The sequence below is a fragment of the Diadema antillarum genome, unplaced genomic scaffold (genome assembly GCF_040938485.1).
Source record: "Diadema antillarum isolate AM-2024a unplaced genomic scaffold, OU_Dant_1.0 seq00001888_RagTag, whole genome shotgun sequence".
In the NCBI taxonomy this organism is placed as follows: domain Eukaryota; kingdom Metazoa; phylum Echinodermata; class Echinoidea; order Diadematoida; family Diadematidae; genus Diadema; species Diadema antillarum.
The window spans coordinates 348966-365807 of record NW_027272555.1 but is presented as its reverse complement, the minus strand read 5'-3'; the positions used below and the strand labels follow the sequence as shown (position 1 = coordinate 365807).

Here is a 16842-nt window from a genome sequence, read left to right as displayed (position 1 = left end):
ATGGAGGAAAATGGCATGAAATGATCACATTGCAAAAGGTAAAAGACTGTAGTGACATAAAGCACAGCATTCTTGTCATTGTTATGACTGAAACATTCATCCAAAGGAAACAGTTCTTTATTCTTAGAACAGTTAGGGCCTACAAAATGCCTTGAGCATTAAGAAGAAATGCTGTCTTTTTCCTGTAGCTATACCAAGTGATGGTATGTGCAAAATTTGTATGAAAATGTTTAGGCCTACCATTCTATATTGTGATACCTGTTGCTATGATATGTAAATTAAATGCTGTTGGAATCATAAGTGCAACCTTTTTCCAAAGACAGAAGGCAGCTCCCTGTTGAAACGGAAAGTGGGTATTATTCCTTCTTGGTCCTTGGTGATATTGTTCTATTTAATATCCAGGGTCTGACCTCAGACAGAGATAAAAAATTGCTTTTAGATGTAATGAAGGCTTCCTTTTGCTATACCATACATAGGATTGGATTGACATTTAACATTCCAAGGGAACCGTTTGTGGCTCCGTGTATTCAACGTCGTGACATGAGCCCGACTGCGTATTGATCAAAGTTATCATCAATCTTGGCTCTTTTTAATTTAGGTCTCAAGACCTTTTGTACAGTCAATTGACAAACATATTGAAATTGTGTGTTTTGTTTGTCTGTTTGTTTTCATTTTCCATCTGAAAGGATAGCCCATATTCAGCTACACTAGCTGCATGGCCTTCCATGAAGCCCAGTTGTGAGTACTTGGGGGGGGGGGGGGGGGGGGGGGGGTGGACCACTTCATGCAGTTTTACTCACCTGTCCTGTGAAATTAGCGTATGTGTGTATTTTGTTTTAATTATGTCTCCTTCTTTTTTGTGTGTATTCATTCATTTTGGTTTGTCTGCTTTATGAGAATTATTGTCCCTCTGCTTGCCTGATTTTATTCTAAAATAAGGCTTTTACCAAAAACACAGATTACTTCATTTTTGGTAGAATTCATGTAGTTTTGTTCACCTGTGAAGAGACCCTAGAGAGTGACATGCTGTAACAGAAATGTGGAAACTGCAGAGCTTTAGGAATGAGAGTGAAGTCGGATGCTTTCGCTGCCATCGCTTTCAATTTGCCTACTGTAGTCTGATAGTTCCTTGAGGGGAAATCAATAGCTCTGGAACTATTTTGTCCCAGTAATTTTTCTTTTTGAAGCAGCAAATGTTTGCAGGGTCAGGTGCTTTCATCCTTGTGATCAGACCAATCCATCATCGAGCTTTCCATTTCAATGGTTGATCACGTAATGAGCCTCTTTTCCCAAACCACAAAATAGTGCTAAAACTTTTGTGAAAGGTCCTTTTTTTTCAGAGAGAAAATAGTGTTAAAGAAACTGCACTTAAGGAATTATTTCTTTCTTCTTCTTTTTTTGAGTGAATTTGGAGTGAAAATATGTGCTTCATTTAGGTCTTTAACCTTGCGGGGAAAAAAAAAAAGATGGACTGCTTTAAATGTGACCCTCAATTACAAATGCTTAGATCTGGAACTCTTAAAGCCCCTTAGTGATTTAGCAGTGAAAATGATTTTTTTGACAAAAGCCAGCAAAATTTGTTCAAACATTATCTAATTCAGCATGATTGTAGAGATTGGCCAAGGTGAAGCAAAATTGTAACACTGGTTAAAAGGAGGTCTTCTATGCTAACAGCAAGCGCAACAAAGTAGGAATTCATTTGCTACAATAGTTAAATCACTTTCTCGTGTATGAACAGTGATGTCACTTTTTCCCCTTTGATCTTAAAGGTACTGTTTACCTTTGGGAGCAGTGCTTTCAAATATGGTGAAGATATCCCATTGATGCATATGTGTAGGTCAGTTGTATCACAAAACATCCTACCATGTAAAGATTTTGCAATAAAGAAAAATATGAAGATATTATTTTTCTCAATAAACCACAACTGTAGACAGTTTAGTCTAGAAACATTTCTGTTATATTTACCATTGTTCACATTTTGAATATTTAACATTACTTAACATTGATTATACGAATTCAAATTTTTACATCAGTTGTTTCTATCCCTAACTCACATTTTAGATCTATTTTGAAGCATTAAAGCTGGGTTTTTGTTTCATCTGCAAATGATAAATTATGCCTTTAATGTTGCAATAACATGTGAAATATAATCACACACTAAGAAGCCTCATAAGATCTCTTTTATGCATTTGTAAGCGGTTTGTTGGAATTATGCTGGCATGTTCACCTGGAAGAAGATATCATTCTATAGCTCTAGGTGATACTTGTCACAGGTAACTGGTGATATTGACAAGTTGATTTGTATGATGTTGATTCCTGCATGCATTTAAACTTTCAGTGCAATAGAGTAGGCCTAAACCTTGTGCGTGGAACAAGAGTGAGATAGATGAGAAGATAATATGAGATTTTTGCATTAAAATGGTTCCAAAACAGTACCAACTGATAAGTTTTTATTTCAAATGAGGGATATATTCTTCCCTTTAAAAAAAATGTCAGCAGTGCTGCTACCCAAGATTTTTCATTCACAAATTATGAACTGATATCCGTTATGTTTGCGCTGCCTTTTCTACTTGGAGTAGCTTTGGGTAAAAGTAAGAAAAATATTTAAAGCGTTCTGTATATTTAAATGCAGTATTTCTGCATACTGGTCTTTGGAAAACAGCAATATTGCATCACAATTATCAAAATGCTTTCAGTTATTGATTTATGAAATATGTACTCATTACTCAAATCGACCATGCATCAAACATATGGACACTGCGTGGTGAGGTTCATGCATATTTCTTGTATACAGGTGTATGTTGTCCAAGTGGGCAAGGTATTCGTGTGCGTGAGGCTCGTGCTCCGAAATCCACGCAAGACACATATTTGCTCACTGCGATTAGTCTGGGGCTCCTGAACTGCCCTATTTTTCCCTTCTTCTTCTTTTTAACCTCTCATGAAGATGCAGACCGCATCTGAATGTAGTCACTGAGATTCCACTTATCATAAAATGATGGATTATCTCACTTTTTGCTTTATTGTTTTACGCTGTAATATATGCCAGAATTCAACCCACTCTTGATTGTTTAAAAGAACCGTGACAGGGAGATGCAAGTATCTATCTGTATTCAGTACAAATTGATACCATGATCAGGGCATTCTCTGCGAGACTGTATATTAGGTATCAAACAATACTTTAATTGCATACAAAGAGATGACCATATACTGTATTTCAAATTATCAGTGTTTTCATGTATTTGTGTATGCATGTGTGTGTGTGTGTGTGTGTGTGTGTGTGTGTGTGTGTGAATGTAATTATTACTTTTGGATCTGTAATATGCTTGTACATGAGGCTTGCATTACAATGTTCTGCAAGCTTTGACTTGACACATGCTTTAATGAGAAGTGAGGTACCTGGTATTTACAGTAATAGTGTGGGTGGAAATCACTATTCAGTATTGAATGATTTCTAGTCTTTGATGTAGGATACTGCAAACTCATTCAAAGGAAGAGAAAATGTGATGGAAGTGAGTTTCTAAACTTAGTAATGTAGGGGTTTGTGTGAGATTATATGTGACCTTGCACCACAAAACACACACAAAGTCGCCAGACATGAAATTTTAGTTAAGAGCATATTCTGAAAGAGCAGAATTTAAGCTTTGAAATGATGTATAACTCAAATCAAATGGACTCTCCTAACCTATCTAAATATTGGAAAGAAAGCACACACTCACGAAAAGTGTGAACTGAGAAAAGAGGCTCTGAAGTACAGTGTCTATTCAAGCGCTAATCTTTACCAAGCCGTGCTGGCTGTGCGATGAATAGGACAAAAACAGGATGTAAACCACTTGAGTAACAATAATGAAGAGATTATCAGATTAAACTGAAATTGAGCATGCCTTATTAACACATTCTGTCCATAATCAATGCCAACTTTCAAAGCAGCAACAGCATCCTTTCAAAAGTTATTAGAGTTGAAAGTGAAGAGTGTGTACAAGGTTTTTAAGAAATGAAAAGACACACCTTATCACACTATTCTACCAAAAAATTCTCGAGATAAACTGCTAGAAACACACTTTCCTGCCCATTTAATGATCTCAAATTTTAGCACAATGTAGAAGAAGACCTGCTCTTTCAGAAAATATAAAAAGTCAAGATCCGCTAGATTCACCCATTTCACCTCTTTTCTCAGTTCTCACACAAAATTAGTGTGTGCGACTTTTTGTTCGTATTGTGATGCACGGTCACATATGCACAGTGAGAAAGCTACAAATTATGTATATATATATATATATATATATATATATATATATATCTTTTTTTTTAATGATCTGCTATGTCTGTATTTGCATCATCAGTTTATGCTGACTTGCAAATGTGATTAAGGTGATAGAGCCCTATAACCTCAAATGCTAAGTGGCCCCTTATACTGACCTAGAATGATAGATATCTCTGTAATGTACAACCTGTAAATGTACCAGCAAGTTGTGCCCTACTCATTTGCAGGGCAGTCGTCTGTGTGACAGTGATTGTGATGATACATATCATAGATAAAATATCTCAGCAGTTATGATCATATATAAGTATTTTAATTTCTAGTGGGATTAAAAGTTATCTCTGTAGTAGGGACACATTCATTTTTTTCTTCTTCAAATATCCATAAATCATTGCGGGTCTACAAGACATGCACTTGTGCATGGCATTAGGTTAATCTGGTCTTAACATCACTTAGCACCGTGCCCATATTGAAGTCATGATTGACGGCGCGCTACTCAAAAAGTTGGATATGATAATCTAGTCCATGTGACAAGTGAGTCCTTTGCTTCGACAGCCACTTTTGGATGAGGCAGATAGATGTATGAGCACTGATAGCAGTGGTTACATGTATTTGATCTGTGAAGTTTATTTGCTTCTGCATTTAGAGCATTATTGTTGTTGTTTTTTTGGAGACCAAAAACATTACTGGTATTAAAGAGAGGGTGCATTTCCCCATGGTCCTGCATCTGTTAGCAGAAGCAATTTAAATATCCAAATTGAGTTGACCCTGCTAGGCATGGGTCGCCTCTATCCCACAGTTGTTTGGTTCCTTTTGATCACAAGCCTTCAGGGGACTTGAACTAGAACATGGCAGGAATGTGCCAAGCTGGTTGTAGGACCGGTCCCTTAGGAGGACCAAACAATCACATCCCCCCCCCCCCACCTTCCTGCAAAAAAAAAAGAAAATGACAAGAAAAATACTACACAACAAGTTAAAGGAAGAATATCTCAACCGCTACACATTCTGAAGAAACTTGAGCTGCATTTTTAAAGGCATTATTTACCATTTGCAGATGAAACAAAAAACCCAGCTTTATTACTTTAGAATAGTTCTTAAATGTGAGTTAGGAATAGAAAATAAAAACCAATGCAAAAATTTAAATCAGTATAATCAATGTTAAATATTGTTACATACACAAAATGTGAACAATAGTTATAATAAGAATGTTTCTAGTTTAACCCGTCTACAGTTATGGTTGATAGAGAAAAATAGATATATCTCCTTACATTTTGGGCTTTATTGCATAATTTTAATATGGTAGGATGTTTTATGATACAACTGACCCACAAATATGCATCAAATGTGATATTTCAGACATTACTAAAATCCCTACTCCCATTGGTAAACAGTAACTTTAAGGTTATGTATAGAGCCTACTAAGAAACTCAGAAACACAGCTCAGACTGTACTGCTGTGCATCTTATTATGCACAGCTTGTCCCTTTGCCAATGAAGTCAAACAGTCAGAACTTTCAAAACATTGTTTCTAATGAAACTGGGTTTTAAATCTCACTTCAACAGTGCATTTCCAAATCATGTTTCAAAGCTACATAATATGAGATTACGACTTCCATTTATTGCAAAATGATAACTGATAATGATAAATGTCTTGATTTCAAAACCATGTTTCTACCTGCAAAACCCTTGAAGTGATGCTGAATGCACATATGTTATTCAATGGTAGTTCAGTACAAAAGCCAGTTTTCAATGGTGCTTCAGGAGTGTATCAAGAGCAGTCAAAAATTTCGGACCAAAGAAATTCAGATGATGCACCCGTTTGCACCCATTGAAATTTGCTGGTCTAAAATGGTCATTAGACTATCATTCTCACTGTAGGAAACTGGAATACAATGTCAGCACTGCAGGAAATCAAGGAAAAATATGAGTAATGTTTTGCTTAAGGGCTTTTTACACTTGCAAATTTTTGCTTAGTCCCGTACCAACGGTGGGGCTGAGGTGGGGGGGGGGGGGGTACCGGACTTTCCTTAGCCCACTTTCTGTTTACACTTGTTTTTGCGAAAGTGGGCTAGCCCCACCGATAATCCCGTACTATCTGGCCCTGCAAAGTAGCGGGGTTAGCACCGCAATTGCGGTGCCAAGCAAGCGAGTGTAAACAGAACGAAAAAATAATCCGGGACTAAGCGATGGAGACGAAGTCCAACCCCCCACTGACCAATCAGAAACAAGGTAATCAAGTGCTGCCGGTGTGTGCGTGTACTTGTACAGTGCACAGCGTAATCATGAATATTCATGTGGTTTGGAAAGTACGGGGCTAAGAAATATGAGTGTAAAAAGGTCAGTTTTCTCCTTAGCCCATTGGCGAGTGTAAAAAGCTGAAAAAATTGGTAAGGAACTAACGATAGTCCTGGGTCAGAGAAAGTACGGGTTAAGAAACACAAGTGTAAAAAGGGCTCAAGAGTAATGCAATTCATTTTAGACCATTTCAGATCATGATTTGACCAATTAGTATCTTTATGTTAGAACTTGGTGACAACATGCTTAAAGTCTTTAACGGTTTGCCCAGTTAACAGCTGAATTCTTTCAGCTGCAAGAGTGGAAGTACTAACAAGGGACTGATGAACTTGTTATTGCTAGAAGCAACAGCTGGATCAAAGGCCAACACAAATGACTGATGTATGTGGTTAGAGGTCATAGTTAACAACATGATCTGTATCTTTCCCCTTGGATCTGCTGAAGTAAGGTAGAATAATGTGGTCTTCAGTGAAAGACTTTCATTGGCAGTCAGTCATACCGGTTAGACTCTTATTCACTGCAAAGCATCTTGGAATACCTGTCCAGCAGTAGGGACCCACGCATGTACCTTTAAATGTCATCTAAATGCCGCAAGCATCCAATTTGCCAAGCACTTTAAAACTATTTACAAGAGCAATACATTTGCAGGGCCTTAGGTAAAGAAGATATGTTTTACATGCTTTTATATGTGAAGCAATCAAAACATACTGCACTTGGCGGCATTTGAAGTGATCTTGTCTGTGTTGCTGCATTCGTCTCTCTGCTATTATACAGTTCTTTTTAATCCATTCCTTAGGCTAAGAGATGCTAGAAGCCCCACAGACCTTATAGGACCTACTTGATTTGTCAAGTTTCAAAGGCAGTAGGATTAATTAAACACAGCATGATGAAAAAAAAATATAAAAGAATAGCAAGTGGCCTTGAATAAGATGTACAACAAAAGTTTGACTTCACCATCATCTTTTGCTTTCAGATGCTGTCCAGCAGAAAATGATGATTGGACATAAATGATAACAGGCCATTATCCAAATAGTGAAGTCACATATCACTACTCTGTAGCCGTTGTTAGCTCATTCGAGATAAACTGAACAGCTGGATGAACCTTCTTTCCCACATTGATGTATTATAGAGGGTCATGAGGTGATTATGATATTGATAATGACAAATTGGAAATGACTTGATTTGGCTTGATTGATGGCATTGGTTGTGACAATGTATTTGTTGTGATGATGCATATGTGATGCATTTGCCACTATCATTGATTTCAGTACATCTCATGATTACAGTGATGTAAAGAATGGAAATGCAGTAATGATGGTAATGATAATGATGATGATTGATGATGATGATGATGACTGATGATAATGATGATGATTGATGATGATGATATTAGTAATTATAGTGATGATAAAAATGGTACTAAATTTGGTTTTGGGAATGATGATGATGATGATGATAATGTCTGATTAGGCATTTTTTTTTCAGAATTTGAAATGCCAACCAAAATATTGTCTGATCACAACCTCATGCGTTCTACAGACAGAATGTGATAACTCTTGCAAATTGGCACCTCTGCATCCCTGCAAGCCTTGTTTCCTTGGAGCTGCTCTTAAATACACTGTCTGCACAGGTGTGAGAAAGTTACTTGCATATAGGCCAAAAATTCCAAATGCCGTTTTGCAGGCAGATGTATTACTTGCACCAGCGCCCTTTTGCCTCTCACCCAGGGAGTATTGTGTCACAAATGGAATCAGATGGGTTGCAGACTATCCAGAGAGTGCCCCGATATGATCAGGTATACGAAATTGGGCATCAGAGGGGTGAATTTCTGATGGGAAGCCGTGTCAATTATTGATTGATGAGAGCGTCAAGTCTCAACGGTTTCCTCCGCTTGGAGCTGCATTGTAAGTCTACCCATCACTCTCGTACCCCCCCCCCCAATCATGTGCAAAAAAAAAAATGGCCACTGGGAATTCACTTCATATAATCTTCATGTACTTTAATACCTGGCTATGCCCGGCCAGACGAGATGGTGCAGGTTTTCTTGAATTATTCAGCTCAATGTCCACTGAATACTCTGAGGAATTGGGTATGAAATGTCTCTCAATCATGGGGGAGAGCGCGGTTTGACTTAGGAGCGGACGGGCCTCTTGCTCATGTGACTGTTTGACACTCTTGCTTTTACCTCGTGCATCCTTTTGTCTGTTGCCATGGTGATGGTTGCGCAATTTGTGAAAGCCACAAATTCATCTGAAGATGCAGTGTCATTTTGTTTCTTTGCTTTTGTGATGGAGGCACGAATGTTTCAGATGCATAACGTGAAAAGGTGCAGAAAGAGTTTGGAATTATCAGCAGGATGTGAAACCTATCTTGATAGAATTCCATCCAGAAGCAAAGGGAAAATGAGGACATAAATTTGTCGGCTGAAAATGATAATGGCGTTAAGTTGCTACTAAAGCCATAGTGTTTGAGGCACCTTAATGCCCTTCTCATTCTCAACCCACGCAAATCTGATATCATCTTATGAGGAGTGTAAGGGGCTTGAGCTGTCTATCGAATGTGCACATAGTTGATGGCTGCTTCTGGGAAAGCATCATTTATTCATATTGTGTTGTTTGCCAAGTGAGCGTACAGTGATACATTCACACTAAAAACCAATTGCCTGGACGACATTTAAAAAGGAATGCCACTCCATGCCTTAGTTGACCTGTGAGTAAAATCAGGGGGCGGAACATGAGAAAGTTTCTTCTAAATTATACATAAAAGAATAAAACAGTTTTAAGTTTCAATTTCATCATTTCTAGCCCATGTGACCATGAGTAGATAGAAGTTTGTGTGTTAAACATATTCAGAGCTCACAATTAATCTACCCAGTTGGTACTTTTGAAACAAACTTCTTCTTTTTTCATAAAACCTGTCAAATAGCATTTTATAAGGAAAGTTACAGAAAAGACCAGATGTGCTTCAGACACCCATTTCCCGTTGAACGGTGGACTTTCCACACCCAAACATGACTTCAAGGATGTCAGGTTCATGTGACAATAGGACCATTCACACTTAACCAAAATACCATGATACAGTGGACTGCCGTTATAATGAAGTGCTCAGGACCGACCAGTATCTATCCATTTCTTCAGTGAGAATGATGACAACAAATTACCATGATATTTAACACCAGTGCGAATGCACCTTATGTACCCTAATGGTTACTGTTTCATAAAGGGACATTGGTGCATGACTTGAAATCAAGACTCAAGCCAAACAAGACTTCCATGACATGTGCTGGTAACAGGTTTTGGTGAGATTGATGCTTCATAATGTCAGTTTTCTATTTTAGAGGGAGATGTCAAAAATAGACAGTTTCCCCAAGGGGAGTTCCTATTACTGTAAAAACACTTTTTTGCGGCATGAAATTTTTGTGAGTTGCCTTTAACATTCAATGTGTATAGTCTAGACAAGAACTATATGCATTTTAATTTCGCTAATCTTGGTTCTTGCAAAATCCGCAAAATTATAATGCACCTGAACATTCCTCGTTTTACAGTATCCATGTCTTGCAAGAACATGATATCTTTGACTCATGTACAAATTCTCGGGGAATAATCTTTGTAGTAATGTTACAAGTTAATGGGAAAGTAAGTTGTATTTTATGCAGCAACACTGGTGAGAAGTCGTGCAAAAAGGATGTTATAGTCTTGTGGCAGAAAGAGTTTCTCTGTTGATACCCATACCTTGATTGGACATCATTTCTTCTGAGCTCAGTAGAAATTTTCTTGGAATTCGAACCGATCACTCTCGACTCGAGTTAGATTTCATGTAGAAGTAACTTTCTTCTCAAATGTCTACCTCTAAGTTTATACTGTGCAGACAGAAAGAAGAAAGAGAAATGTAAAGAGAGAGAGAGAGAAAAGAGAAAGATGGAGGGAAGGGGGGGGGGGAGAAAGAGAAGGAGGGAGAGAGGAGATGGAGAAAGAATAGCTAAAAGGTAGTAGCCAAGAGGCAAGCAGTGTTGAATGGCAGAAGAGTGAGAGAACCGAACATTGGTGTGATACAAAATTGCGCCTCTGTGACATTTCCCAAGCATTTTGCTGATTCCCCTAGGGACCCTGCTGCCTTTGCACCAGGTAGACAGTGTCTCGCCTCACCTGTGCAAATAGCAGTCTGTATACCTGGGCATACCCCAACGGTATAAAATGTTACTGGTGACATTCCTTTAGGCTGATTAATGCTACCCTAGTGGACAGAAAAAGACAGTGCTTGCTGGGAACGGTGATATTACGTATCGCTTGTTGAAGAGCGTGAACAGCATGAGCACTGTTCGATGTCTGCTGAGTTACCGTACCCTTTTTGGCTCTAAGAGTTATTGGATCCAATAGGCAATTGATGAGAGTTTGAATGGGTGTAATCAATAGTTAAAGTAGGTTCACACGCTGTTCCTAAACTTTATGTTTAGGTCGAAAACGTAACTCTCCATGATTAGCTTGTAGTTTAGCACCGTGTTGACGCACTCAAAAGTTAGCAATCTTAAAGTTTAGTCGAATATTAGAACCACGAGACATTTTAAGGTTCACGCTCTCTCCACGAGCCACGGGGGGTCCCCAATCGTAGTTCACTCCGTGTGGACGCAATAATCAACAAGCTTGTGAGTTAGCATGAACCTCGCGTCTCGTTCGCTGCGCTATTTTGTATGGGAATAAGGTCATCTAGCAAAGACTCTGCACTTCCGTTGTACCAATCATTGAGTGGGGCTCGCTGGTAAGTTGTAACTTAAAGTTTAGGTATGCGTGTGAACCCGCATCATAAATTCACGAGTGGAGCTGATCATCGACAGTTAAGTTTTCGACCTAAACTTCAAGTTTGGCACCTGCGTGTTAACGTAACTAAGGAGAAGTGGGTTTTTTAATGACTTGTGCCTCGTCCATGGTGCAACCCTCAGTTTCAATCTCTCACAATTTACACCAAACTGTTTGGAAACTCAACTCTAGGAATTGGAGAGGCATCCATCGAATACAAACAGGGACCCCATGTCATGAAGTGGTTTTGCAACAACTGTTTCTTGCCAAAATTTCAATTACAATTCAAGAGGCAACCGTCATAAAATGATGAATCTGGCTGTACTTTAGTTGTTTCTACTGTTTCAATTCGTGCAGTTATAATTTCCAAATGTCCGTTAGGGATCATGTCCAAAGCATGGAGGGATACACAAAACAATTTTTGAATTTTCTGCCTCATACTTTAAATCCTGAGTTGTCTTGCAGTCACTGTGAAGTATTTATAAGAGAGACCCACATTTTCTATTTTTCCTTCTTCCCCATTTTCTCTCGCTCATGTTCTTTTTCTGTCTGAGATGTCCAGGCATATAAAGAATCATTGTTTTATAAGTGTTTGTATGCTCAGATGTGTGCAGCTGATGATGGCCTGCCATTTTCTCTTTCAGTGGTCTGTTGAAGGGGAAATCCAGTCCAAAAATAAGAAGAGTTTGTTTGCAAAAACCGATAAGTCCATATTTGCCAAATGGAGATATTTGCGATTAAAGGTCAAGAAAAATAAAGAGAAAAATAAGAAAATTTTTGCTTCTTTTGACCATAACTTCAAAAATGTACCTTTATGCGTAGTGACCAATATATCATTCAAAAGGTATTATTTTGTATTTTATGACAGATACCGTACTTCAAAATCTTCAAAGATGGACTTATCGGTTTTTGCAAACAAACTCTTCATAAGTTAGTCTGATAAAGAAGAGTAAGATCTTACAAATTCAGTGGTATAAATTTAACTGAAATTGGATGAAAAATAAGGAAGTAAGATTTGCTTATTTTTGCAAAACAGTTCTTGTACAGTAGATATGAATATGCAAATGAGTTAGCTGACCATGTCATAACCTCACAATTTTCCATTGACCTTGTACAAAAAATGACGAAAATTCAATGTTTCTTTCATTGAAGTCGAAAATATGATGTTATTCCTTGTTGAATAACTTCAGAATAGTGATCAGTTAGATACTATCAGGATTTGAGCCCTATGGGCATAATTGCGTTTGAATGAAAAACTGGAATTTCCAAAATTTTATGTACAAACTACTAGTATATATGGCAAGTTGTTAGGGTATGACATGCTCACTTTGCCATTTGCATATTCATATTGACCGTTAAAGAATTGTTTCCTGAAAAATTTGTGAAACTTCAAACTGTCATAACTTCCTTATTTTTCACCTGATTTTGATCAAAATTTTACCATTGAACTCGTAATATTTTACTCTTATCAGACTAACTTATATTTGGACTGGATTTCCCCTTTAATCCGACTAATCAGGCCTATTGTAAGGAGAAGTTTCCCCCAAATATGTGGAGTTAGAGTGAGGTGCCAAAAAGTTTGTCTGGGGTATCTTGACCTAGCTGTACTGGTATTTTAAAAGGCAAGGGCAGTGCTATCAGACTTGAAATAATCTTGAATTTAGGGGAACTGAAGTAAACATGTACGTTCATTGAAAAAAAAAAAGATCCTTATGAATTAGAGAAATCGGGACTCATGAATGAATTTGATTTTGCTAAAATTTAGGTACATCCTTGTGTTTTTGTGTTATCATTATGTCTCCTCTAAACCAACATTGACATCTAAAGAAAGTTTTTCATCAAGTCTGAATGTGAGTGGGATGTCTTAGACAGATCTACTGCTCAAGTTGTCTATTAAAGGGATGGTACAGTATTAGTGGAGATGAAAATTGAAAATTGGGCTTTAACTTTTTTGCGAAATACCAAGAAAACACTTATGAAATAGTACAGAGCATACCATTTTAAAAGGAATTCAAAGTTTATTTGATGAAAATCGGGTTTGGAGTGACTGAAGCATCCAAAAACAAAGTAAAACAAAGCGATCGTAATAAAAGATGGGTCCCAAACTTTATTAGGATCACTCTGTTTTGGATATCTCGGCCATTTCAAAATCAATTTTCATCAAATGAACGTTGAAATCCTCATGGAATTACATGCTCTTTCATATTTCACAAGAGGTTTCTCACTATCTCACCAAAAAATGATAAAAATCTGAAGTTAAGTCTCAACAAAAACTATACAATCCCTTTAAAGCTATTCCCCTTTTCCCCTTGTTAAATCGTACTACATAATGTCGTGGCAGTAAACATACAATACTAGCGTGTTACTGTAAATTAAGAGTGACATTTGCAAAATGTTTCTGATAGATGATTCATCTATTCTTTACCTGCACTTGACCTTCATCACATTGCATTAATTTTGTCCTACTGTACCTTGGCACGGAGTTCGGAAATCCTGTTTGAGTCTAATTGAAGGAACTTGCAATCGCGGCAAATTCAGTCGGGGAAAAGATAGTCGGAGCTTGGGTTCATCCACAAATTGATGAGAGGCGAAGTAGGCAGTGTGCGAAAATGAACTCAAATAGGGCTCATTATTGACTGGGAGGGGTGTAGGGAGAAGTGAAGCCAAGTGAGGACTAGTCTTTCTTCCAGACTCTTATTTATGTCAGTGTAAAAAAATAGCGAGTAGTCAGTGTGTCTCCATTTTGTGTCGCCTTTGTGCACTGTTTGCTCTCAAAATTGAACTCCCTCTCCAAGCCCAGACATGGTTTCCTGTTTGATCTCTTCATCAATGGGCCACTCCTATCCCCATCAGTCACCGAGAGTGAACTGGCTGCCTCTTCTTCTTTTTCTTTTTTTGACAGTCCTTATCATTCATGTAAACCCGCTCAATGTCATTTCATGAAATTTGGTCCACAGATGGCATTGCTATCAGAAAAGGGCGTGTCATAGACAAAACTGTCTCCCAGTTGTCGATGATATGCAACAATTTCTTTATACACTTGCCTTCATCATTTTTTTAGTTATTTTTATTATTAAGTGTTTGATGATACTTCCAGTCCAGATGTCTTAATATGTAAACACTATATCCCTCCTCATCCATATTTGACCATGAGTCTAAATATTAGCATTAAATTTTTGAGTCCTTTACCCAAATAAGGCCATTTCATATATTGCGATGTGTCGATTACTTTCACAGACCCCTGCCCCCAATGCGACACAAATGAGGTTTGTCGGTTTGAAGTGGTCTTGGTGACAGAAATGGAAGGGGAGGTTGAGAGATTGAGAGAGAGAGAGAGAGAGAGAGAGCTATTGAATAGACAGACAGAGAGAGAAATAGACAGACAGACAGACAGAGAAATAGACAGACAGACAGACACACAGACAGACAGACAGACAGACTGGCAGGCAACAGGCAGACAAATAAGACCAAACAAACAGTAAAGTCACTCAAGTAGGACCCAGAACATACAGAGAAACTGTGTTAAGATGAAACATATTGAGTAGATATGCGCAAAAACACATTTATGAAAATATTCAGGCGATGATGTCATCACTTCATAATTCTTCTTATGGTTTGTTCATAAAGAGTGGTTTTGAAAGTCAATATCTGTCAAGAATTCAGCAATTTTTGTCAGTAACTTCCTCTTACTTTGCAGCTCTAAAGTAATTCAGTGTGAGATTAAAGCAGTGTTCTCCCAAAGTCATGTTAAAGAGGGCAGTTTAGTGATGATTTTGAAGAATGGTGGGAATTGTCTATTCTTATTACAAAAGTGATGGTGTGACGGAAAGAGCTGTTTTGTAAAGATGTGTGAATATGTAATATTTCATAATTTTCCTTCATTTGTCCATTTGCAATAAAGCTTTCATTATTCTGTTTATTTCATGTTATTTTGTTCTGAACGCAAATGTCATTGAGAGTAATGGCAATTTGACCTGATAAATGCAGTAAAGCTTTCATTATTCTGGTTATTTGATTTTATTTTGTTCTGGACGCAAATGTCATTGAGAGTAATGGCAATTTGACCTAATTGCCCATTTAAAGACATTGCTACGTAGACAGATTCTAATGTGTACATTATTTCAAATATCATCTCTATGATATCTGTTTGTCAAATGTCTTTATTCTCATATCTTTTCTGTATTTCCTCCACTGATCTTTGTCACAACATGTTATTAACTAGCTTTTGAATTGCTACTAAATGTGATAAATGATTGTTAAAACTATCTTTTATGGACTTTGATAAAAGTCACAGATTTTGAGCTTGTTTGAATTGTTCTATGCTCTTGTGTGAATATGTATCTAATTTCTGTCTCCTCCTTCCTTTGCTTTCTTTCTACACAGATCTCTTTATGAGCACATTAAGGACTCACTTTGTATTTGCCTGTGAAAATGAGCGCCTTATTATCAGATGCCCTGCGGGGACATTGATAAGTCTCCAGAATGCAAATTATGGACGCCGCGTGCCAAGCACCGATATGTGTCCGTTGCCGTGGAGTTCGTTTGGATCGCAAGAGTACGACGTTCTCCACGAGGACATTCACTGTAGAGCAGCTGATTCATTAGAAGTGAGTACGGATTCACTCTCTCATGCTCTGCCTTGTGTATGGTAGGACAGAGACCTGAAGTCACTCCTTGCCATTAGTAACTTGCCATATGTAATGACAAGCAGCAAATTCAGATGGCGATCGTGAAAGGATTAATAAAGACCAGGGGTGGTATTCTGTAAGCGCGATCCTTATTTCGATCCTAGGAGCGCGCGTAGGACAGAAAATAGGATACCCTTAGGACAGGCAAAATCGGTATTCTGTAAGCCTGTCCTAAGCCTATCCTAGGACAGTCATTTATGAATAATGAATATTAATGAGGAAAGACAGGACACGCCCGACGCAGTATCTATAAGCCAATCATCTGGCTAATTTTACGCAATGCGCGCCCAAGATCTACATTGCTCAAGAGTGCGCTTCACGCAGCTCTACTGTGCGAGGAGTTAAAAATGTATTGTCAGTCTAATTTTACAGTTAAGAATACAATTTCGATCATCAAAGCTTTAGCACGCACTTAGCCCACCATAATAAATGTAGACCTTACGAGTTCCATTAATTTGCATTTAAAGTTTTTGCAGAAATTAGCTCAAATTTTGAACTTTTGGAGGATGTTGGGGTGAACTGGTATATCATCACACTGCATGCCAAACTTCGCCCTTAATTCAAAGTTATTATAAAATATATAAGATTTTCTTAGATATAAAAAATAATGATAATAATAGATGCACACATACACACACACACACACACACACACATGCGCTCACATTATTTTATGATCGATATGCTTGTAATAATAATGCCTTGCTTATAGTTACTGTTTGTCCCACTTAAACCAAACCAATGTTCCATTTCTCCCAGGAAAAAATCCCAAAGACAACACAAATACGACACTTACAGGAATATAGCGTA

The 16842-nt window shown here is 37.8% G+C and overlaps 1 protein-coding gene across 1 annotated transcript in view; it reads left to right on the top strand.

Moving 5' to 3' along the window:
- The window catches only part of LOC139712986 (uncharacterized), a 159595-nt gene that overhangs the window by 53418 nt on the left and 89335 nt on the right, over positions 1 to 16842 (top strand). The window contains exon 2 of the mRNA XM_071624766.1: positions 15729 to 15952. Within this exon, the coding sequence (XP_071480867.1) occupies positions 15729 to 15952 (224 nt within the window). The remainder of the gene's footprint in view (positions 1 to 15728; positions 15953 to 16842) is intronic.